The following is a 26,350-nucleotide window of genomic DNA, read 5'->3' on the forward strand; positions in this document are numbered from 1 at the left end:
TTGAATAGACTTCCCTATTGATTCACCTTACACTGGACCATACACGTCTGCACTGTTCACCCGTGATTTTCCTGAACACGCATCACTTGGGAAGCAGCTGACAAACACTAGGTTGTTACAACTACAATTATATATGATTGCATATTGCAGCGAAAATACACAGACTCCACACATAATGTCCTTGTACATGGAGGTTTATTAAGTGAGTGTTTCAAAAATAATGCATTCTGATAAAAGTTACCTACATAGTACAGCTAAAATAAGCAGAGAGACTTCCAACATTGTTTAAAGGATTCTCTTAAAATATTTTCTGCATCGATGGCAAAATATGCATATTTCTGAGCTCAAATGAAGTGACTTAAATATATCAACGATTTTGCACGTCACTTTAAACGCTTGCACAAACCGGTGATCTCGGAAATTTCAAATTCACAAAGTATCAGTATCTTTATGAAAAATTTGAATCAATATTTTATGAATGAAAATCATAATACGAGTTGAAATAGAGGAGTACAACTGTACATCGGCGCGACCACCAAAATATTTTTGTTGTCAATATATTTGATTATTGATTCAAGTGATAGTGGCTACTGATATGTTTTCTATGTCTGGGAGTTGGAAGTTGACTTGTATCAATGCAATGAGCAGCGCGCATGTATTAATATTCGTCTTCAGTAGGAAAAAGCAATTCCAAATCCGAATTTTTGCACGCGTTGATCGTTAAAGTATTAGTTAGTAAAATAAAGCCTCGATATGAACTTTATGAATGGTTTATGTTGATATGCAAGATAACCAGGTCGTATATTGACAAGGTATATGAAGATACAGTATGCTGGCAGAGAATGTAAATCTCAAAATTCAGGCAGTCTGTCATATTTTAGCAGAAATACCTTTCGAATGATATTGCTTGAATCAATAACTTTTCATAATGGTTACTTAAATGATCTTTTTTGTTGGTACTGCTCGCTACGAATTCGAACAACGTGGGTGTGTTAACAGTTGCGAACACAACAAGGCGAACACAACACCGGGCAGACATCACTGGCGTCTTATCACAGAGTGACTCTTCTGGAAGCCACCTTTTCAAATTAATGGTCAGCAAGAAATTTTCCATAATCATATTTTCAATACGATTAATATCTTTCATCGAATTTCAATCACAAATTACATAAACAAAGTGGTGATGTAAATTCCTAATTAAAAAAATATACAAAGGCGAACAGAGGAAGTTAAATGGTCATCAAAGAGCAGACTTGCTTCACTTGGCCTCCGTCCATAACTCAAAGTACAATTTCCTTTGGAGGAAGTTCTTCCTCCATGTGTTTTTCCCCTTCTTCTTTCTCAGGTTTTACTTCTTCCTCGTCTTTTCCAGTTTCTCCTTCTGATTGGTCGTTTCCTTCGTCGTCAATGGCAACAGCATTGTTTTCATATTTGACTTGCTCCATTTCTGTGTTTGCCTTTGCTCTAAGTAGATAAAATGATTTGAATGGTTTTATTACAATCAGGACAAAAGTGCTTTGTAGATGTTAAACACATATCTATACCTGTATTAGTATAGTGACTTTTGTTCTGAAGTTTAGAAAGTTTGTGGTATTGTTATTGTTGGTCTTAGTTCATAATACTCGAAGGTCTTCACAATATAGTTTGCTCTTTTCAAAGTGTAAAACTACAATCATAAATTTGGCAACCAACGAAAACTCATAAATTAGGTAAGATTCTTCATCTTCAACATCCTCGTAAGGCGATTTTGTTGATTGTCATCAATGATTTCTTGAATCTAGACTACTAATTGTTGACGGCCTAATATCTATAGGCCTACTCTTACAATTCTACAATGATTTCTTGAATATAGACTACTAATTGTTGACGGCCTAATATCTATACTCTTACAATTCTAGAAGGATAATACTCACCCTGATTCAACATCGCTTTTCTTATCATCTTTGAAATAACAGACATAGATGACGTAGACAACAATGACAATGAGAGCAACTCCAACTGCGCATGACAAACCGACGATTAATGACATTGCAAGGTCAGGGTCAATGCCAACTGAAAAAAGAAACAAAGATCTCGTCAGTTTCCAGATTTGCAGATTGTTATCGAATAAGAGATCATTCACTTCTTGATTACATTCACTCAATTCATTCAATTAAAATTTTCTGTACATCATAAAACTAAAAAAGCTGATTTGATACAGTTTGGAATATGCACGCATAAAGTTAGAAAACACATTTCATTACACTTCGAGAAATTGGTTTGATTAGTGGCCCATTGAATTCCCTAAATAACAGAAGTAATCAACCTATGAAGGTGTTAGTATGAGTGATGACTCTGTTTTAAACAATCCTGCTTGTGGTGCCATGCCATAGTCTCGTTTTCACTGCGTAAGTACGCTGTCAATTTCCACATCTCATCGGCTATACTGATATTTGAATTCATTGAAATCACTGACATTTCAACTGAGCTGCTCTTTGCAGAGACGAGTCAAACATTGTAACATATGACGCAATTTTACCAACCGTAGCATTCCGTTTCGAGGCCAGTCCAAACTCCATTGACACATCGACGGTAAGAAGCCCCACTTATTTTATAGTCGTCTTCACAAGTGAAATATGCCACGTACAGTCCATCTTCAACAACAACTGTGATGGCGCCATTGTCAGGCGGTAACAATGTTCCACACCCAGTTTCTATTAGGTAACACATTATGAGAGTTCAACACAAGTAGGTAACTATTTACTTTGTATGAATACCCTTTGGTATGCCTTTGTGTCAATCACTTCGTCTCTAATGACTGTCAGTCGCCCGCTACCTATCTCGTGATTGATTACGTCTGCCCTCACTGTATCTTCTTGTGCTTCTATATCATCTTCCCAGCACTTTCACTGTCGGTCATTACTCTATCAGTGCATCAGTTCTTCCGTTTAACAGCATACTTTTCCAAAACCCTGTTTACTAGTCCGCCTCTCTCTCTCTCTCTCTCTCTCTCTCTCTCTCTCTCTCTCTCTCTCTCTCTCTGCCTCTCTCTCTCTCTCTCTCTCTCTCTCTCTCTCTCTCTCTCTCTGTCTCTCTCTCTCTCTGCCTATCTCAATCTCATCTGCGTTGCTTTGTAACGATTGTACTCGACCAGTTTTAAAGGAGACGATGGTCATTTTTTTCTCCATGTTTTCACTTATTGTTGTTTTAAACTTTTTGTCATAACTCATACTTTTTGTCATAAACTCATGTTTTAGTTATACAAACAATGTTCAGGAAAGCATTGCCGGTATTTTCTGTGATAATCGACTCAACTATTGTAAATAATGTGAAAAGTTATATATTCAATTCCGTGTTGTGAAACTTTATTTTTATTACATGTTCTTTATGTCTCGTTTCGCGCGAGTATTCATTCGCTAAGGTACGTGTAGTTAATTATCCTATACATCAACCGGTATAGCGAGACACATTTTCGTTAATCACCAGGACATACCTATACAGTCGTTGACAGTGTCAATACCAGTCCATTTTCCATTAAAGAGACACTCTCGTGTCGGGGTACCAGTCTGTACAAAGCCTTCATCACATCCAAAAGTAATGACACTTCCCACAAGATGAGTTTTCAAATCATCTTTAAATGTCTTTGTACCGTTCAAAGGAGTTTTCATGTATTCACAAACGACAACTGAAAGTAAATGAAAACTCAAAGTTAGTCAACAGTTGATGACAAATGGATAGACAAGATGCACTTTTTTCTAAAGTTTCGATATTTTGATGAATCCAAAGTGTTTATTTGAATATTAAATGTATCCTGGTCCGCAAAGTTGGTTTGTTAAATTATTCAGAAAAACATAATCATGACACACTTTCAATATTGGAATTTGGAATGCCTATGTTGCATCACAGACTAGCCTAACTGACGTCATCTTCAAACTTCGACAAATTGTAATTTTGCGAATAGCTTGTTACCTTTCTCTGTGCCATTTCTAATTATGTCATATTGATCAGCGCCCTCTTTAGTCAAGCTGCCGACGTCAATTCTCTTGGTGGTTCTAACATCAAATTGACACTCCAGGTTTTCTTCACAAACTTCCTCCATGTCCTGTTTAAGTTCTGGAGACAATTCATCTTCACTCGGCGGTTCAAAGAGAGGTACAAAGGTCGGATCATGATAATCATCATGGGATTTGCCTTGGTCATATTCAAACATATCTGTTTTGGTGATTTCCCCTGTAAACCAATGACATTCAAGCTATTGGACACGCTCTGTGAGAACCAAGTTTAAGGACTACAAAGCATTGATCAGACTAGTACTTCATTATTATGGAAAATTGGAAAGAAACGTTGCTGTATCACTCTGCCAATCATTATTTACTTCTTCTGCATCGACAAATAACTTATTCTAGCTCAGATTGAATGTACAATATCGAAATGTTAGCTTTGTTCCATGCACTAAGTCTTACTTACATGCACGTCCAAAATAATAGAATATATCTTGAGTAGTTGAGTTAGCGGGAACTACTGTACCGTCTGGGGTCCTCAGGTCATCGCTAGGATCGTCATTCCAATTACCAAACAGTCCTGTTATCATATTCTTAACGTAATACAATATTGTGGATGTTGTTATGTAGGTCATTTCCCCCACACTCATCATGACCTGAGTTCAATTAGTCTAGAACATTCCAAGGTCACTGCCCTTGATGACCTCACAACCTTGAATTCAATTAGTCATGTTTGGAATGTTCTGGAAAGTTGATTAGTTGTGTAAGAGAGATAATTTTAGAACAGTAATTAGCATGTCAATAAAAGTTCTAGATTGTTCTTACATGCCTTTATAAAAAGGGACGTGCTCAGCTTCCAGTCAGACTTTTGGGATCGTGTCTCTTGTGTGTTACTAAACTCCAGCAGTAGTCATTCTCAAGACTTTTCAAGACCTTCACTGCCAACGCTGGATTTATACTGTGGACTTTGTGCAACTTCAAGCCTGCAAGCCAAAGGACTGTTCATTCATCCGACAGACTGTTACAACTCTGAGACTGGAGCTTTGCCGTCCCAGCTGAGATAAGTAGTCTGTACACTTTTAAAGCTTGTACTCTATCCCTGACTTAGCAATTAGTTTTATTTTCGTAATAAATTTGTTTAAACGTTAACTGCTGAGTTCACCCTTTTGTTCGTTTTCTCTGCACGTAACAAATTGGGGCTTGTCCGGGATACGAATATTTTGGAGCCGTTGACAACATTTTGACAGCCTTTTCAAAACTACTGTATACTGTGAACTCAGCGAAATTCAATCATGGCGGAATTCAAGCCAGACGAATTTATGGATGACCTTGATCAGGACACATTTAATTCCCTCAGAAAAGACAACCTCATAGCACTGGCAAATTTCCTTAAAGTAGATGTCAAAAGATCTATGCGCAAGCGAGAAATTCAGTTCAAGATTGCAAAACATTTAGTTAATTCTGGCCATTTTGAGGAGTCTGCCTTAAAAGATTATGAGCCTGAGTCTTCCTTCGAACTCAAAAAATTAGAATTAGAAATACAGGCAGATTTGGAGCTTAAGAAATTGGAATTAGAAAAGGAAAAATTGCAAATGGAAGAAAGGGAAAGGCAGGAAAATTACAAATGAAAGACAAAGAATTACAAATGAAAGACAAAGAATTACAAATGGAAGAAAGACAGAGAGAAAAGGAGAGAGAATTGGAAGAACATCGACTACAGTTAGAAATGAGACGTTTAGAGCTTGGACAATCAGGAAAATTCTTCCCTTCAGACAAGTTTGACATCACTAAGCATTTCAGGTTAGTTCCCCTTTCCAAGAAAAGGATGTTGATAAATATTTCCTTCATTTTGAGAAAATTGCTCAGAGTCTGAATTGGCCTAAGGAGTCCTGGTCTATGCTTTGCAGAGTGCTTTGGTGGGTAAAGCCAGAGAAATTTACATTCAGTTGTCAGTAGAGCAGGCTTCAGATTATGATTCTGTGAAGGAATTAATTCTCAAGGGTTATGAGTTGGTGCCTGAAGCTTACCGTCAGAAATTTAGGGATTGTGAGAAGGTGAAGGATCAAACTTATGTTGAATTTGCTCGAACAAAAGAACAACTGTTTGATCGTTGGTGCTCTTCTGAAAAGGTCAGTCAGAATTATGACAAATTACGACAGCTTGTTTGATTGAGGAATTTAAAAGGTGCATCCGGAGTGACATCAAGACGTTTATCAATGAACAAAAGGCAGATACATTAGAGGTTGCTGCACGTTTGGCCGATGATTATTCATTGACCCACAAATCTTCATTTCTCAGCAAACCATCCCAGTCCTTTTCATACAGAAACAATGCAGGTAAATTTAACTCCTCCTTTTCATCCAAGAATTTCTCAAAGGACAGTAGAAAATCAAATGACAACAGTTCACAAAATTCAAGTAACACTCCCACATCATCAGATCCCAAGTCTCAATCTCCTTCTGACAAACAGTTTCGGTACACTTTCTTGTAATTATTGTAAGAAAGACGGCCATTTAATGTCAGAGTGTTTCAAATTGAAAAGAAAACTGAAGTAATGCAGATGTTCAAAGAAAAAAACGTGAAGGTCAAAGTGGTCAAAGTGGATCTAAGCCACCGGCTTATTTCTTCATCAACTCAATTAGAGTCTAATAATGTGTGCAACACATTTTCTGAGGTTAAACCCCTCTTATCCCCAATTAATGAGGTCAAGGTCAATTCTTCTCAAGATAGCATTATGGGTATTTTCGAGCCATTTATTCATAATGGTTTTATATCACTTTCTAGTGATTTCTCTTCCGCTACCCCTGTCAAAATTTTAAGAGATACCGGGGCTTCCCAGTCTCTTTTGTTGGCAGATACCCTGCCGTTTTCTGAAAAGTCATTTTCAGGTTCTAAAGTTCTTATTAAGGGGGTAGATTGTAATGACTACATTCCTGTTCCTCTCCATAATGTCTATTTGTCTTCGGACTTTGTTTCTGGACCTGTGGCTTTAGGTATTAGGCCTTTTTTGCCTTTTGAAGGGATTCACCTTCTTCTTGGAAACGACCTTGCTGGGGACAAGGTCATTACTAATCCACTTGTGACTGATAATCCTAGTTTAGATCAGGATCCAGAGCCAATTGAACAAGAGATACCCGATTTATTTCCTTCATGTGCCATTACTCGAGCCATGTCAAAGAAAACTTCCGAGAATCAAAATACTCTCAAAAATAATGTCACAGATGTTGACTTAAATGACACCTTTCTCAGTCAGGTGTTTGACACGGATCATTCCGTTATCCCTCGTGGATTTGAAACTTCCAGTAAAACTTCTGCTGACCAAAGTCAGACATTTTCTAGATCAAATCTCATTGCAGAACAACACAAAGACCCAGATATTTTGTCTTTGTTTGACAGGGTAGATGATGAAGGTAAAACTTCAGATAGCTCTGTTTCCTATTATACAAAATCTGGTATTCTCATGCGTAAATGGAGACCTCCAGATGTTTGGTTGATGACGATTGGGCTATAAAACATCAAATGTGGTTCCAAAGCCCTATCGTGCTGAAATATTGCGCCTGGCCCATGAAACGCCCTGGGCTGGTCACTTAGGGGTCAGGAAAACTTATCATAAAATTCTCAGTCATTTTATTGGCCTAATCTCAGGCAGGATGTAGCACATTTCTGTAAACTTGTCACACATGTCAAATGGTAGGAAAGCCAAATCAGACCATTCCAAAGGCCCCTTTACAGCCAATTCCTGCATTTCAAGAACCATTTAGTAGGATACTAATAGACTGTGTTGGGCCCTTACCAAAACAAGATCAGGAAATGAGTACATGCTGACAATTATGTGTACATCAACCGGTTCCCAGAAGCCATACCACTGAGAAACATAAAGACAAAGACTATAGTGAGAGCTTTAGTCAAATTTTTCACTTTATTTGGCCTCCCTAAATGTGTCCAGTCCGATCAAGGCTCCAACTTTATGTCTGGTATTTTTCAACAAGTAATGGATCAGCTAGGCATTAAACAGTATAGGTCATCCGCCTATCATCCAGAAAGTCAGGGTGCTCTTGAGCGATTTCATCAAACTTTGAAAAAACATGATTAGGACCTACTGTTTTGACACAGAGAAGCAGTGGGATGAAGGAATTCATTTTCTGCTCTTTGCTGTTAGAGAGTCAATTCAGGAGTCTCTTGGTTTTAGCCCATTTGAGCTTGTATTTGGACATACAGTCCGTGGCCCACTTAAGCTCGTTAAAGAGAAATTCCTATCAGACGATGATGATTGTCTGAATATTTTGCAATATGTGTCAGATTTTCGTACAAAACTCTCTAAAGCATGTGAATTAGCCAGAGAAAATCTTGAGTCATCTCAGCAGTCAATGAAAACCAAATATGATAAAAACACCTCAAAACGGAAGTTTGAACCAGGTCAAAAAGTTCTTGTTCTACTTCCAATTCCTGGCAAACCACTCCATGCTCGTTACTTTGGGCCATACCTAATTGATAAGAAATTGAGTGATTTAAATTACATCATAATAACACCTGACAGGCGAAAACAAAAACAGCTATGTCACATAAATATGCTTAAGCCATATTTGGATAGGGATAATCCTACTATAACTCAGCCTGTCAGTGCAGTCAGTTCAAACCATTATGAAGATAGTGATACTGAAACTGACTTGAGTGAAAATACTCTAAACTCAAAGCTGGGCTCGGTCAAGCTTCAGAACTCAGAAATCCTGGAGAAGCTGGAGTCTACAAAGTTGGCACACCTCCAGCCAGAACAACACAACAGGTGAAAGAACTGCTCCACGAATATAAACACCTGTTTCAAGATGTTCCAACGAGGACAAACATCATCTACCACAACGAAGATGTCTGCGACAGTAACCAGTGGAACAACATCCAGACGGACTGAATCCTGCGAAAGCGGAATATCTCCAGGAGGAAGCCAAGTATTTGCCGAACAATGACTTTATCGAACTCAGTAAAAATAACCGGACTTTGCCGTGCATACTTTATGCCAAATTCAGTGCCATTTCAAGTTTTCCAACAACAAATTGCAAGAAGATAGTCATGGGACATCCTGTTTGCTACTTTTCACACAAATTTAACAAATCTCAGAGAAACTACTCTACAATTGAAACAGAGTGTTTATCTTTGATATTAGCTTTACAGCATTTTGAAGTTTATGTTACTTCTTCAAATCAGCCAATAGTGGTTTATATTGATCACAACCCTCTTGTTTTTCTGCAGAAATTTAAAGGCAAAAATCAGAGATTGCTAAGATGGAGTTTAATGTTACAGGAGTTTAATCTTGACATTAGACATATCAAAGGCAGAGACAATTTAATTGCAGACTGTCTCTCTCGTATTTAGAGATTTATTGTTGTTCACTTTCAAGAAATTTTATTGTTGTTCACTTTCAAGAAATTTTACTTTAGAGTAAAACAAAATTTGAGTACTTAAATCCTTTTCAAGATTACATTTGTAAAGAAAGATTTTTCTTTGAAAAATTTTCTTTTTTGAAGAGGGGGTGTGTTATGTAGGTCATTTCCCCCACACTCATCATGACCTGAGTTCAATTAGTCTAGAACATTCCCAAGGTCACTGCCCTTGATGACCTCACAACCTTGAATTCAATTAGTCATGTTTGGAATGTTCTGGAAAGTTGATTAGTTGTGTAAGGGAGATAATTTTAGAACAGTAATTAGCATGTCAATAAAAGTTCTAGATTGTTCTTACATGCCTTTATAAAAGGGACGTGCACAGCTTCCAGTCAGACTTTTGGGATCGTGTCTCTTGTGTGTTACTAAACTCCAGCAGTAGTCATTCTCAAGACTTTTCAAGACCTTCACTGCCAACGCTGGATTTATACTGTGGACTTTGTGCAGTTTCAAGCCTGCAAGCCAAAGGACTGTTCATTCATCCGACTGACTGTTACAACTCTGAGACTGGAGCTCTGCCGTCCCAGCTGAGATAAGTAGTCTGTACACTTTTAAAGCTTGTACTCTATCCCTGACTTAGCAATTAGTTTTATTTTCGTAATAAATTTGTTTAAACGTTAACTGCTGAGTTCACCCTTTTGTTCGTTTTCTCTGCACGTAACAATGTAAATTAAAATTGAATTTGTTGCACTAGATTTGTAAATGATCGGAAAAGCTGGTTAGACTTACGACTCGTTTTAAATACTAACTGCAGTTTGTGTTTTAATTCTGTTGTTTAAGCGTATGACGTTCCATCGTCTCGTGCTGAATTATGAATAAATGAATGGTCTTAATACACTGTAGACCCTGACTGATCGAAAAAAGGGATATTACCTTGAGAGTAGGCGGTAACAGAAACTGCAAAGACATCATGTCATTTATTGAGTCCAGTTCAATGCCAAAACCACGTTCAAGCATGATGGTCAATTTGGTCACGTTGTCACCAGGTTCACGTTCAGGAGTTTGTATTGCAACACCTATTTAAGAAAATCATTTAAATGATATTTTACAAGTGCATCAACTTTTGTAACAAAAACTCAAGCGTACGGTGTCCTAACAGAAAACATAAACAGACTACGAATCTATGACACTTCCGTGGACCGTAACAACTCACCACTGAAGTCCAACCATTCTTGTCCACCAAAGTCGACAGTTTCTCCGTTGATTAACAGTTCCAGGGTGGTTTCCTCGGCTAGCCGAACTTCTACTTTATCAGCATTGTTCAGTTTATCCTGTACAGCAATCGCTGTCAACACAGTAGCCGCTACCTCATTACCTACACACAGATACGCAGATACAGAATGCAAATTGTGTGACGTCATTCTTTTGGGGATCCCGTCAATTGTCGAATCCTATCATACCAACTTTTCTGCACAAATATATACACATAGCAGAAACTAACGTATATGTGTTTACGCGTTTATAAAACGTTGCAACAAATAGTTTATGCAATATTGTGCCAAACATTTTTAACACGCGAGTAAAGATCGTTTCCCATTCATCATGAAGTACAATCTCTGTCCAGTGAAACCTAGAACACTTTAAACAACAAATACGTCCCCAACAGAGAGACGACCAAAAGGAACGGGTTGAAATTTTATTCAGTTTTAGGACATGGCATAAGACGTCCGTCCGCGTTGGAAAGATATCCATTGGGATAAATTTCGATATATTCCTTTCCCGATCACACAAAGAGTAAACCCCAGCAAAGTGTCAACGGAATAGATCACTATTTGAAGTTTGCAATGACAATTTGTGTAATTTGTGTCTCGGCTATTGTACCAGTCCGCATATGTGCCTTTAAATACACATCGTTACTCACCTTGATCGTCTGTTATCTGTTCAAATCGACCTTGCAGTTCAATTCTGTCATCAATTGTCTTGATCAATGTGAACTCTCCCTTGTCATTGAATGTGTAATTCAATCCATCCAGCGTTGTAAAGTGTGGATCTCCAAAGACGGCAGCTGTGAAGACATTCAAGGAAACCAGACATCGCATTGTGCATTATCTTTCTCTTTCTACCTTCGGGCAAATATCTCACTTCATAGTATTGTAAGATATGAAGCTTACAAAAGAGTTCAGCAATTTTTGCTGGCCTTGGAATCTTGGTTGTATTTTTATGTCATTTAATAGTTCCAGGAATGGTAGCATTTCTTTCGCAAATAGACATTGAAGCTGTTCAGCAGTGTTTATCATAGGTCTTAAGTCGCGAATGGGAATACAAAAATATACAAAAATTTAACACCAGAATATTCAACAAATATGAGTTTCATGAAAATTGTATTTTTTGGCTATAGCATCGATTTGGTCATTATTTGATGTACAGGTGAAACATTTGACTATAAAATAACAAAGCAAATACAATACACGCATACACACATGCGTACACATACATAAGTACGTACATACCTACCTATACCTACCTACCTACCTACCTATACCTGGACTTGGTTCAAGTCGGTGAATTTTTAAAAACTAAATCATTTATAATAGTTTCTCTTGTGTCTCTCCTATGTCGTACAAACTTATTCGGAATTTGATAGTCCAGGCCAGGTTTTCCCCCCGATGGAATGCGTTACCTTTGAGTCTGCGCAGTATAGTGAGTTAGTTTCTGCCGGTTGGTTAGTTTCTGTGATTCCTGATGTAACTCCCCTGTTTAGCGTTCAGCCGACTCATCGCGTCCACTCCACTCACGCGCGCGTTTCACATGAAAGCAAAATACAAATCATTGCGTTCACTCCACTCAAACATTCACAAATCACAGACTTGAACCAAGTCTACTACCTACCTACCTACCTACCTACCTACCTACCTACCTACCTACCTACCTACCTACCTACCTACATACCTACCTACCTACATACCTACATACATACATACATACATACATACATACATACATACATACATACATACATACATACATACATACAGCATTGCTATCATCCATTTGACCATCCATCCAGCCAGCCAGCCAGCCATCAATGAATAAACCAATTTTGACAGGATGTACATAGTTCATACACTAAAGAGTTCGTTACCTGGCCTTGGTGGTTCGTATTCAATACAATCTTTTGTAGCCCTGACAGTCATATATTTCCAGCAATGGTCTCCCCACAGACAGCAGTAGTAGAAAGTAATGACGTCAACTAACCAGTGTGACGTAGACGGTACGCGTCCTATTTGGTTGTAAGGAGCTGAACCCCATGTGTGATACCTATCAGGTGTACTTCCCTGATCTGTATCCAAGGCAAACATCAAATTACCATCGTCGTCATAGCAACACTGGTTCCCGCCGCCTAAGTTTCTGTCAAACGAGAAATCAGAGCACCTCGTAGATTTTATTAATTATAATTTGATTAATTTAAATTAATCACTCACTTCATCTTTGCTGATTAGAAAATACTAACAAAGTTTACTTAATATCCTAGCAGGACGGCATAATGTAGTTGTTTTCCATTTTCACTTGCAATTACGATGGTCGGAGGTTTCGACACAACGTAGCAATTCTGATGACCCTTATACTCCCATTAAATTGAAATGAAGATCACTGTAATATCGCAGATTAAATAGATCAATATTGTCAGGGAAATAAGGTGGACATATTGTAATTGATTTACGATAACTTTCGATCCTAGGTTGACATCCATAATGGCTCAACTATACTCTGCATAAATCCTGATATATTCCTCCTACAATTATTTCAAAAGGCTTTAAATGTGTTTTCCGAGCCCTGTCTTGCCGGACAATGTGGCCTGTGGTTTTGAACCAGTGGCTGTGAGATAGTGCATTGTTAAATATGGTCAATATACGGCATTTGTGACCGTTTTAATTAATTTCACCTTTCTCATATGAAAAAGAAAAAGTCGTCATATTGATTTATTTTTCATAAATTTAGTGAATCGACATGAATTTTCCATTTAGCCATTAAAGTTTACGACATCTTCCGATCTTCCAAGAACTACTGACATAATTCAAACTTAGCAACAACAGCAGATGTAGAAAACTACAACTTTAAATTGTCATTAATTTTCATTCGAACTGTAATTCATATGACCTTTATAATGTCTTTAATGATACGACACACATCTTATTTCTTCGACGCGTCAAAATTCTCTGAGCGACAGATATCATATTGTACTGCAACCTTATTTTCAATAAAGATCTTGTATTGTATTAAAACTTGATTTTCAATAAGATCCACTCATGTGATAATCCACTGAAATTTAATGAATGTTTAAAGTCCGTTTTTAATTTTCGATTTCACTTATCAAGGTCCAACATGTCATTGGAAAGGTTTATAAATATTTTTTATATCATATTCATCATGGGCAGAGTTTAGTTTGTTAACTGAGACATGTAACTTGCCAGTTGACTGATGTTCTCAATGAATTTCTAAACCGTCTCGGTCGGCTAACTGTGCACGTAAATGAAACCAACACATTTTAGAGTTATAGAGATTAAACTGTTCCTGTTCACTCTCAAACAGTAGAATTCCCTTGTCTCAATATTTTAATCATTATTTTCCAGCTTAACTTTACCAATCATTACTGGATTATGTGAAGTTGTCGTCTTACGTTGGCATGACAGATCGTACGCAGTGCAGCGCCCCCACATGATATGTACATCTGCTTCCTTTGAACATACTGCATCCGTCGTCTGGTTGCCATCTGCCGGTATCTACCAAAGCCTGTTGCAAGTTACATGGACAAGGCAACAGACCTGAAAAATAATATTTCTTGTTAGAAGTTCTTGAAGAGTTATGATTTATTGCTTAATTATCCAAAACGTCTTTTACGTAGAAAACTAAACTTGTCTACAATTGTCGATATTTTCGGTTCGAATCATCACACAATGATTTCTTTCGTTGCTTTCAAAGTTTATCTGTGGTTCTATTTAAGGATCCTTAATGATTGTTAGAATTTTCAGCAAGTACTTGTAAAACTACGGAAGTTACATTGTATATTCATAACTCGAGGTGACGATATCTATTTTTTAACCTATAACGACATAAAAACCAATCGTATTGTTGCTCTCTGAGCTAGTAGGAGGTCTGCTCATACATAAAAGACGATGAAAATCATGTCATAATGGAGTGCCATGATACAACCTTCGATGAAGTCTGGCTCAGTCAGATCAAACTGATAAAATTCTTCGCATTTCTGAATGGACCATCCATATGGATCACTTTGGTACGCCGGTTCTAAAACATAACCCAATGCATGGGGTTTGGCCCACAACATCCGGCCAGTACTAAAACAGAGAGAAGAAAAACATTATTTTGGACACCGTCTGTTGTTGCTAAAACACAATGTGTTTGCTAACCTGGTGCTTTAAATTATTGCATAGAATTTCTATGAGTGGACTCCACATTACGAATATAATTATTTAAAGGAGAACAGTTACCGCATTTATCTGCAGTTATCCCGATATATGCTGTAGTGTTTACTCTCAGTTAATAGACTCTGTACAGAATTCTTGGTTTGAGGTTTCATACCTATGTGCTGCTTTTATGATTGTATCGCAAAATTTAACATTGAACAACGTTTTATCAGTGTCTACGTACATACTTCGACGACAAAATTTTACTAGCATTGCTAGATTTTCTTCCAATCACTCAGACAATCAGGTAAAGCTAATGTGAGAAAGAAAAGAAAAGAAAAAAATTGCACCAGTATACGAAAGTTTCCCTTTTAAGATGATCTGAACGTGAGAAAACAAATTATTGGTCACGTGTCAAATAAATTAAAACTATGATAGATCTGGTCATCACATAAGAACTACTCACGGTTTATTTTCCCCAAATAAGCGAATAGTACCATAGTCTGTTCCTGCTGTGACAGCCGTCTCTGGAGCAGGTGTGAACGTTAGGACGCCATCATTCGGTGTGCTTGATATTATAGAATATACGTATTCCCATCGAGGCCCTTTTACACCGTCTTCGCGATAAGCTACAACCTCTACTGTTACTGTTGGGTCTTCTATTTCTTGGTGATCCCATTCAATCATCAATGGTCTGCCAGCATAATTCCAGTCATCAGAATCAGTATTCACACGACGAAGGTGAAACTCGTCTAAACGATCATAAGTTTCTAGTGACAGTACAGAAAATGCAATATTGAGATTATAAAAAGGAAACTGTTTTCAAGTTTGAAAACTGTTAAATAGACCATTTAGTAATCATTTATTCCAATCAAAAGTGAAAGAAAGGACTGGTGATACAAAAATACAATATTCCCGTAGTTAGTGACATTAAGATGCTGTCTACTTAATTTACCAGAAAACGATTGGAACTAATTTGGGATAATTGGATTTTCATATTTTTCAAATTTCTCAAAAGCGTGAGCTGCCGTATAGCTGAATGTTGCAATATTGCAAATTACTCATAAAAACAAGTGTGTAATGTATAAAGCAAAGCAGATGAGGTTATATTTGTAGATTGAATCGGCATTACTTCACCATCCAATTATCCCAAATTAGTTCCAATCGTGTTCCAGGGAGAATTTACTTTCGAAATTGATTTGCATTAAATATACTTCACACAATGAAAAACAAACTGCATTTGTTGTAATCACGGCGCCGATGGTATATTTCCACTCTTCAGCAAAGTGCATCTAATGTTATTTCTTGACATTTTGACGATAAATTTCGAAAAGACAAAGTCAACTACGGTGGCGTGATTCCATCTGTATGTTACTCTGGTTGAAATCAATTGTATTATTGTCTTCCAGTAGAAGACAACAGGTAATTCTCAAGCCAACATCATCATTAAACATAGGCTTACAAAAACGCAGTTTTATCAAATTTGAGTCTTTGGCTATAAAAAAAACATTCCTCACGAATATAGATTTCTCCTTGTCTGTCTTCAAACGTCGCACCACCGTCAAGAGAAACTACGATCCTGGTAACACCAATTCCAAAGAACGGGGGCGTCACACACTGTATCTCGTTCTGACTAATGAAGGTACCATTCACCCTTGGATATTCACCAAATTTACAAACTATGTCGTCATCAGTGTTAAAGGCAAGGCCACTGATTGCAATGATCTCGCCACCAAACATCGTTCCAATTGTTGGGTATGCACACAAATCTACAATGGACAAACAGGGGCGTTGTCAGTTACAGAGAAGAATTGATGTTCGACAATTGTATGTCGAATCAAAGTCAAAACTACCTTCACAAGCAATAATCTATCACCTTTCTTCTGTAGTTTCAAATTTGGAGTGAAAATACTATTAAGAGCAACAACTTGAACGCGCTCTTCCAGAACGAAACAATGTCTGAAGAGGCGAGGATTACATCGCAATGTGTTAAAATTTATCTCAAAGAATCAAAATTGTTTGTGATATAAAATGTAATAATTTTATACATGTGTGTTTTCGCCATTATCAATGAAAGGCGGAATTATCTTCATGAACTCTGTGTAACTGAGAACACGATTAATTCTAATTTTAAAACAGTTTTGCTGTCAGCGTTTTAGTCATATCCCACTTCTACATCTCCGCTTGTGTGGAAAACTACAAAAGTCAATAAATTCACATCATTGCCTAAGATTTTGTAAAATTGTCCTTGTTGTACACAAACTTTCACATTGACGTTTTCCAGCTGGTTGAATTTTTGGCACTGATAAGACAAATTCAAGCCCAAGCCATGGGGTAAACGTGAATTCAAGTTACAAAATTCTGTAGTAGGGTTGCTGGAGTTTACGAAATGTATGGCACAGTTAATCTTTCATTATTTCCGTGTTCTTAAGCAACGAAATTACCAGAGTAGTGAAACTGGCATTCACAAACAAGACCGTAAAACTTTAAGGCGTCTCGCTGACAGCTTTGTTGGTTTAGGAATTGTTCAGGTGTTTTCCCATGCTGAATGTGGTACTGATTAGTTCTAGCTTCATCAGTATATGCATTTATTTCTCACAATCTACTGCAAGATCAACTACGTGTTGGAAGCTAGCAATTTTTACCTGCACAGCAGACAAATGTATTTATTGGTAATATTGCATCATCATTTCGGCAACGAAAGAAAATGACGTATTTAATTACTTGTTACTTAGCCAGCGTACTAAAGGGACATTATCGCTATCTTTTGACCCTTTTTACACCAATATTGTTGCAAACGAGCAGTTGCTGATGTTGTTCGACTTATTGAAAGATGTCTAAAAATTGGTCGACAATAGACAAGTTCCATCCAATTTTGCTTACACTGTATAGAAAACCCTTGGGTCAGAGGTTTTAGGTGAGCTACTGTTAACCCCTGACCCGAGGTTTTTCTAGACAGTGTAGGCAAAATTGGATGGAAGTTGTCTATAGACATCTTTCAATAAATCGAACAACATCAGCAATTGCTCGTTTGCAACAATATTGGTGTAAAAAGGGTCAAAAGATAGCGATAATGTCCCTTTAAAGGATTGAATTTGTAGATTATTTGATAAATAATGGTCTTTGAACAAAAATGCAGATACCTGAGGGACAAGGTGATGACGTCACTGTTGTGTCGACTCGAAACACCCATTGGCCGTTGATGCCTATATTACTGGTAGTTGCCAAGTCGTCAACGGTGTCCAACAAACTTCCAGGCAAAGTGTAAAAATTAACAAGATCACCCGCATTGAAACCCGCCTTGTTAAAAGTTATAAAGAAGAGACATTATAAAGGCATGTTAAATTGAATCAGAAGAGTTTATCATTCATTGATTGGCTTAGTTTATATTGTCTTTATTCATACTATGTAGCACATGTCAGAAAACGTTTTGTTTCCGCAGACAACTTTGCGAAACTTTATGTACAACTTTGTTCTCGACCTTTAGCATAATAGATCGGAATTCTGCATGTTATTAAAGTAAATACTTCCATCTAAATGCTATCAATTAATCGCAAATTTCACACATTATTTAAAAACATCACAAATTAAAGAACGTATCAGTAAGTTACCTCAATCTGATTAAAACCAGAAGTAGAGTACGTGACGGCGACGTCTACACTTACGCGGTATTCTCTTGCTGTCGCCTCTCACTACAGAGTACCGCGTAAGTAGATACGTCGCCGTACTCTACATCTGATTTTAATCAGATTGTAAGTTACCTGTGCTGACAGCGGTGACGCCACCGGTTCGTTTCCAGACCACTCAAGCCGTTCGTAAAAAAACAGAACGAACGAATAATGACCATCGGTTGCCATGACAACTTGGAAAGTATTTTCCTAGTTAGAAAAGATGCAAACACGCATTTCTTAGGAAGACTGACGCATTTGATTATGTGAGTGGAGTTTGACAAAAGATTCTCCTGCGAAAATGGATTTGATGCTCCATTTCTAAATATACTAAATTTCTTTTATAAAAAATTGTATCAAATGGGCATTGTTTTTATTTTGAAAGTTGGACAATTTATCAATGGACAATATTAATTGATGTAAAACGTGCTCTATATAAGCTTACCACCTTAGCTCGAGCTGAGGAGCAGACGGTCTGCTCCTAGTTTTATGGACAAATTAAAAGTAAATTTTTAACTCTGTTACGTCACATTTTTAATATTTGTCCTAAATCTTTCTCTGAATTCAACCATCCGTTTTCATTCCAAGCGTATCTATGCAATTTTCATATTATACTGGATTTGATCCAAATCTGTTGGCATATAAATATCAAAGCAGTATAAATTGAAGGAGTAAACTTCAGCAGACTGTCGCGTTAGTGGTAGGCTGATTGCGGGGTGAACGCGTTTGCCCACCAATAACTGCAGCGGAGAAAAAGCTAAGCGACTGGTAGTCTAGACGCTCGACTCCGTCTTTTGGCCTTGCTCCATGAACGAAGGCCAAAAGACGGAGTCGAGGACCTAGACTAAGCGACAGGTGCTAGTCTAACATTATACCTGAATTCGTATGTTTTCTAATTCGTAGCAGTATACTTACATCCTGGGAACTTGAACCTCCGTTGTACTTGACACTATCCCACGTGACAATCATGGCCCAAGTAGCTTGGAAGTCCCTCTCGGATATAAACTGGCGCTTAATGTCATCCGTTATTTCGTTTAACAAGGTTTCGTTGGATGTCAGCTGTCGATAATATATATCGCCACCAGCCGTCAGATCGATATCAGACCAATAAGGAGCGATTAAAACGTATTTTGTTGTCTGGAATCAACAGAACGCCATTTCAGTAGAGGCATGGAAAAGACAAGCAAATTTTATTTGTTCTCATGCACATTGACCGTATATGTCAGAGCTGGAGTAAGAGGGCAAGCAGAAAGATGACGAACGAAAATAAGAACGACATAAGATTTATAATCGCTAAAAAAACATCGAACATAATCAGTCTAAAATTAGTTCAGAAACATTCCTTCGGGAGGGCAGATTACGAAAACTTCTCTCAGCCCTGGACTACGGTCACGTGCACGAAAATAGGCCATAACACAAAATATTTAATAGGGCCATGGTACGCTGTTTGTTGTCCAATAAAATTTTAAAATCAAACCAAGTTACATTCCGAGTTTATCTTTTGTTTGATAGCATGTCATGTGGATGTATTGTATTCGGGTGAAAAATGATTATTTCATTGTCATTTGATGTAAAACATCACATAAAACGTCATATCTTTCTTTGTGTTTACAAACTGTGAATACGTACATACTTCTAACCATAAAAAATACATACACACATGCATGCATACATACATACATACATACATACATACATACATACATACATACATACATACATACATACATACATACATACACATAGACAGACAGACAGACAGACATACATACATACATACATACATACATACATACATATATACATACATACATATATGGTACATAAATGCATACATGCACATATAGTGTGAATATGAGGCTGAGTAACAATTTGTGGATACAAGTTTTTGAGCGAGGGTAAAAATAAACAAGGAATAGAGTAAACAAATTCTTGCTCGTACATAAACACAAGCACCTGCAACCTGAACCCTGTGTGTAGAATACACAGAGAGACCTATATAGTAGTCGTGACCATTACACATATCTGAAGTGATATATCATTCCTAGTTTCAAGTGAAGATTCCCAAAATAATCAATCCTCATTACATTCACAATTAAATTCGTCAATAAACGTTCGGTCCCCTGCAGAAACCGATGTCTGTATTCAGTGTTATGTGCGTGTCACTGAAAGATATGGACGCTATCTTAGTGTGTCGACAGCAATCACATGGTACGCTTTGTGCTGGACCCTCTGTAAGTGGTATATCATAATCCAGTGTCGAGTTAACTAAAGTTGTCCGTATGTAAAAGTTTGACGAATATTTCATAGCGATCACCTGTACAATGGAGATAATGATCCGAACGTTAACATTGGCGCTAAACGATGAATTACGAATATTATGGATTCCTACTTGGGCAAAAGGTCTTGAACAAAGTCCAGTTACAGATGCAGGCATGGGACTTTCCTTCCCCTCAATGGACAAGTCTACTTCTATTTGGTTCCATGTGTTGATCTTTCATCTGTACTTTAGATTTTTCTTTATCTGATAATCAAGAAAATGACTGTCTTTCCCTCAGATGGTTTGGTCTTTGTTCCCCCCCCCCATGTAACATAATGATCGGTGCCTAAATAAGAAGAGCACTCCCCTGTGTGACCTCTCTCAGCACCATTCAAACAACAAAATGCGAAGGCTGCTCTTTCATTGTTTTTCCTGTACTCACCTCATCACTTCGTAGTGGGATCCGTTCGCTTTCATCGAACATAGACACTGCATTTTCAAATGATAGCAAACCATTCGTGTTTACCTTGAAGGAAACCATTTATTTTTTCATAAAATTAGTGTTTTAATGCTTTGGTCGCTGATAACAATCAGTGGACAGTACTGTACCGTACACTGACTGACCACGCAAGGTTTAATTATTGAAGACATAAGGGATAAGATAACATTTGTCCAGAGGAACCATCAAGAACAAAGTGAACAAATCATGGTTGACCAATATTAAACTACGATTTTTTTTAAACACGTAAAGTATAAATGCCTGTCTATCTTTGAGTTTTGTTCAATGAAAGTGGTACACAGGTGGTATTAACTGAGTTCATGATGGTGTACATATGTCGGTTTTTAAATATCATTCATTAAAGACACTCAACTCTCGGTAACTTTTGTTTAAATGTTCAAAATCCTTACATATAATTTCGAGTACAGGCTGCCGTAGTAGGGAAATCCCTGTGACAACGTCACTTCTGGTGATGCACCGTCATTTACCGCTGCAAGCTGTGTGTCACCTTCACTCTCGCCAAATGGATATAAAACTGAAATGAGAAAACCATACGATAATTAGGTATTTTGTTGTAATTTCAATCTATCATTTCTCATGAACATTTTACAGTAGCTTTGAGTTGGTACGTAGGCTAGCGTTTGAAATAATCAACCGGAGGGATTTATAACATTTTGTCGAGAGGTTGAGACTCGCCTGAATATGTGAACGAATGAAAATGATTACATATTGACCGGCTCCTAGTTCAGGACAGGTCTGTTTGGCGAAGATTGTATCTCTGATATAGTGTACTTCTGATTGTTCCAAACCAATGTGTGTGATCTGTATTCTGAAAGAATGACTCGGCTTTATCTTAGTACTTTATGATTAATCATTTCCTAGTGTCAGAGTTCATGCTTCTAAAAATCTCTCTTTGGCTATACGGAAAAGTCACTGACCTATGATGAGATCCGATTCCACAATTTATCTAATATATAATTCGACACTCATCACACAATACATTACTCTAGTCATTACCGACCGGGGAATGTCCAAGGTACTTAAACTACCATAAATTCTAATTTATCACGCCTCTCTGCAAACAATATTTGTAACATTTTAACCGATTGTCACAAGATTCTTTTGATTACTTACATAAGTGATAACGCAAAGACCTATACGCTTTGCAATATTCACACTTAATTTGACACCTATCTGTCACTGTATTATTGACACCTATCTGTCACTGTATTATTGCCAAACAGGCTTGATAATAGAAGAGTGCCAAATATGTTATTGGTGGTCCTCGCCCATTGACCTCAAAGGTGTAATTTCATTACATGTAATGGCTCTCCAGAAAAAACTTCAGTTTTCAGAGGAAATATTACAAAAGTACCGCCATGGTTAAGTACAAATCCTATGAGTACAATTGATGTCGCTTAATAATATTTCTATGATCAGGTTTAAGGGACAAAGTCGGCCATTTTTTCATGTCATGAATTTTGTTTGATACGATATTGTTTGACATGTTGAAAGATACTGAATGAATGCATGTATTCGACCCACGTTTTAGACATAAATGATCATGACCGTTAATTCATTTTTGCGATTGATGGTTTCATGTATCGTGTCTAAAACGTGGGTCGAATACATGCATAGTCATCCATTCATTTAGTATCTTTCAACATGTCAAACAATATAAATAGTATTTCGTATCAAACAAAATTCATGAAAACATGGCCTACTTTGTCCCTTTAACCTGAGCCTTTTCTTAGGATTTTCCATGTTGTTCTTGAGAAAAAAGACTTGCGTTGATTTTTTATGCATCAAAATTTGCTATCAGTATGTGACAGAAAAAACAAAGATACATTGTACCTTGATTCATGAAGATGTTTGTTTGAGTGTATTGTTACACGGCTTGACAATATGGGAAAAGCATTCCATCATGTATACGTGGCCTAGATAAGATTAATATTACCCTTGGGTCGAAAGAACATTATGAATATTTTCAACATGGCTATAAAGTCGGCGAAAAGCAGTTCACACACAAATCGTAATTCACCCGAACACAGTTGAAATCAGGTTGGCATGGCCAACTACTCGATCAATACAGGGAGTTGTTATGAAATCTAAATTTCTTTTTAGCATTTTCAAAACTATCTAGTCCTTGAAAGTAAGATCGTTCAGCAACACTACACTAAACCCTGAATATCATATACATAATTCGTCAAACGTACACGGGATAAATGATAATGGCCAAACGTATTTTGTTGTGTCCGACACATTTTTGAGATGTCCTGTCGTTTTGAAATAGCCAGAGAAAAGTATTGGTCCAAAAAGCCGATTACATTTTGAAACAAGTGTCCCCATATGCACCAATAACATGCGAAATAATCACGGATCACAATTGGTAACTACGATAGGACCTAAATTGTAGACCGATAATAACTAATTGCTGTACGCTTATCCAAACCTTGGATGATGACCAACACCTTTAGGGTCTCAATGTATGACACCTCAATTTGTAGGTCAACACGCAATGGTAGAATGCCATGCGAGTTATCAGTACATGATAACGGACTTTGGTTGCTTTAAAACATACTGCTAACCTTTCATCTGTGATCGATGTGATCGGGATAATACTTACCTTGCGATTGTATGACAACGGTGACGCTACACCAAACCGCAAGAACTGTAGCAAAAAACTTGGGACAAAGCATGAAACTGTTTCCCATATCTTCCTCAAAACCTAAAGTTAGGCTGTGAGAACAGACAAGCACTTGGCAAATACGGAACAGCAAGAACGTTAGACACTGTTTGTAACAACACAGTGATTTGTAGAACTCTACTTTGCAACTCTCAGCGGTCGTATGGATGTACAAGGCTGGTGACAGACGTTGATATATGCAAATGATAAAGGGTCAGGCAGTGTCCAGTAAGAATGTATCGGGTGTGGTCAAGTTATATCCTTTAAGTGAAGCGGAGGGGGGGGGGGGGTTGTAGGATGTGACATTCTCTAGATTTAAACTGAGAAACAGCATTGCATTCTGCCCTAACGTTGAGCAACGTTGTGAACTTGAACGTCATGGTTCGTTTTTTTTAAGGGAGATGAGTGTACACCATTATACACGAAATGTTTGCCGAGAAACGTGATATTTCTATAAGATTCTGAGTTACCCATTACCATATGCACGATTCCCTTTTCCAAAAGATTTTTAGGACAGAACCATTTAATATCAGAGGGGGACTAGGTACCGAGTCGTAAACAAGATCGGCATTTTCCTATGAAATATGATCTATTAGTGATGTTTATGTCGTTCTCGCCAAGAAAAATGAAAGAAAATGTAAAAATTTTCAATAGAAAGTATAAGCAGTCGCAGATGTGTTTCTAGTTATGAATAAAATCCATAGATGATTTATTTCAGCCATATCACTTGTTTTAGGAAGAGATCGGAGATGTAGAACTAGTCACGGTTTACAGTTTTCTCCAGTCGTACATTTGTAAAATCAAAAGTCACCAATTTAGTAGAACTATTGGGAGTTCAAAGTAAGGGATGGTCATGGATATCGAAAACAATCAAATAATGAAGATATAGAAAAAGTTTCTTATTGTGATTGAAAGGTTTCCATGAGAAGATCTGCGATACGCATTGTGGTGCCTTCCCCAGGACAGTTATTTCACTAAGGTGTATACTCGGTGTTAAATTCTTCCGCGGACAGAGCAAATTTATAATATAAATCTACGCTTTCCAAACTGTTGGGAATGTTTGAAACGTCACGGCTGACATTTAGATGAACAAAATGAAATAAAAGTTTAGTATATCTACGAATATTGTGTGACTTATCTGAGCGACAGTCATGCATCGTGAGAAAAGAATACTTCTCAGTTCTCTCCCGACTTTATAAGTGAGAGTTCATTCTTGAATTATGTATGATTCCAAAACAACATATCGAACTAATTTTTAAGTAACATTATTAAATTGTAATTTCACAACGACTCTACTGCAACGTCATATTGATCCACTAAAGCGTTGATATGGCGTACATTTGGCTCTAAACTTCGATAATTATTGATTGATATCGTGATAAATCAATGCTCACCACGGATCAGTAAAATCCACCTGAGACAAAAACAAAAAAAAAAAAAAAAAAACAAAAACATTTTCTAACCGTATTTGACTTGCCTTGTGTGTCCTATGACGTGATGGTCTTTACGAATTACCAATGTTGGCATGAGTTCAAGTACAAATTGATGACTGGTACGACGTGACAACACAGTCATTTAGAGTCGATGATAAAATTTACATATCACACTGCAAACCGATTACCTTCACGTTATTCATATTGTTATTATATACAGAAATTTCTGCAAGGCGAGTTCGAGGACTAGCCCTCATGATAGCGGGCCCATCGTACCATGTCTGCCTACGCGGAGGGCACATTTCAGCGGTAGATTGTCGCCTATAACAATGACGGGCAACGTTAACGTTCTTTCGGTACATCTACATCTTAAATCAATGTGAAACGTTTGATCCATTTAATTGGCCATCAGTTTGTTACTTCAGGTGGCTAACTTAAACATATAACGTGATTCAAAATTTTAAGGTGTGTTGATTACAGAACGCCATTCTGGTATGCAGTTAATTAAAAGATATTGACATTTATTATGGGTAACAAAACCATATTTGACATTCCATCGTTTCTTAATTACAGTGATTACTTCACATGCTGTGACGTCATCTCATGAGAAACGGAACTCCCATAAATTACAGAGATTTACAACTCTCATACCCTTCATTTGTTGATCAATGCCGTCGCCTATTGACAACAGAGCAATAAAATAAAAAAGAATTCAACGATACTTTTAAAATGATTCTCGTAACAGATTCACGTTTCGAATGTCCATCACAGCTTTCTGAGAGAGAAAAAAATACGTTTACAGGAGTAAACAAACTAGGAAGAAAAAGTCATCGTTGATGACACAGTCCCCACTTGTTAATGGGTACTTTGATTACAGGTCCTCAGAGAGGATAGAGTCCTCTTCATTATGTCTGTGATAAAAATACTTTTGAATGAATTCGCTTGATACATGTCTGAGTTGTAGTTCAGGACATGAAAAAATCGTAATAAAATGGCCACATGGTGGCCATATTGGATCGTATCACA

The 26,350-nt window shown here is 37.3% G+C and overlaps 1 protein-coding gene across 1 annotated transcript; it reads right to left on the reverse strand.

The window, feature by feature from the left end:
* Nucleotides 1–178: 178 nt before the first annotated feature.
* On the reverse strand, nt 179–24,084 carry LOC139116277 (sushi domain-containing protein 2-like). Its single transcript, XM_070678882.1, has 20 exons — nt 23,832–24,084; nt 21,616–21,740; nt 21,149–21,232; nt 19,362–19,583; nt 18,540–18,656; nt 17,922–18,078; nt 16,296–16,547; nt 15,245–15,548; nt 14,567–14,709; nt 14,034–14,178; nt 12,498–12,763; nt 11,277–11,420; nt 10,569–10,730; nt 10,289–10,431; nt 4,447–4,573; nt 3,949–4,209; nt 3,473–3,664; nt 2,523–2,693; nt 1,914–2,052; nt 179–1,464 (listed from the first exon to the last, which is right to left on the reverse strand). Exons 1-20 carry the CDS (start codon nt 23,917–23,919, stop codon nt 1,281–1,283), a joined length of 3,426 nt encoding a protein of 1,141 aa, XP_070534983.1. The 5' UTR covers nt 23,920–24,084; the 3' UTR covers nt 179–1,280.
* Between the last annotated feature and the right edge of the window lie 2,266 nt (nt 24,085–26,350).

The sequence above is a fragment of the Ptychodera flava genome, chromosome 17 (genome assembly GCF_041260155.1).
Source record: "Ptychodera flava strain L36383 chromosome 17, AS_Pfla_20210202, whole genome shotgun sequence".
NCBI lineage: Eukaryota > Metazoa > Hemichordata > Enteropneusta > Ptychoderidae > Ptychodera > Ptychodera flava.

Excerpts from the sequence above, each read along its gene's own strand:
- LOC139116277 (XM_070678882.1), bottom strand. The coding sequence starts at position 23,919 with ATGGGAAACAGTTTCATGCTTTGTCCCAAGTTTTTTGCTACAGTTCTT. Across the intron at positions 10,432-10,568 it reads AGAATGGTTGGACTTCAGTG|GTGTTGCAATACAAACTCCT; the intron begins GTGAGTTGTTAC and ends TTTCTTAAATAG. Across the intron at positions 2,053-2,522 it reads CCTCGAAACGGAATGCTACG|TTGGCATTGACCCTGACCTT; the intron begins GTTGGTAAAATT and ends TTCTTTTTTCAG.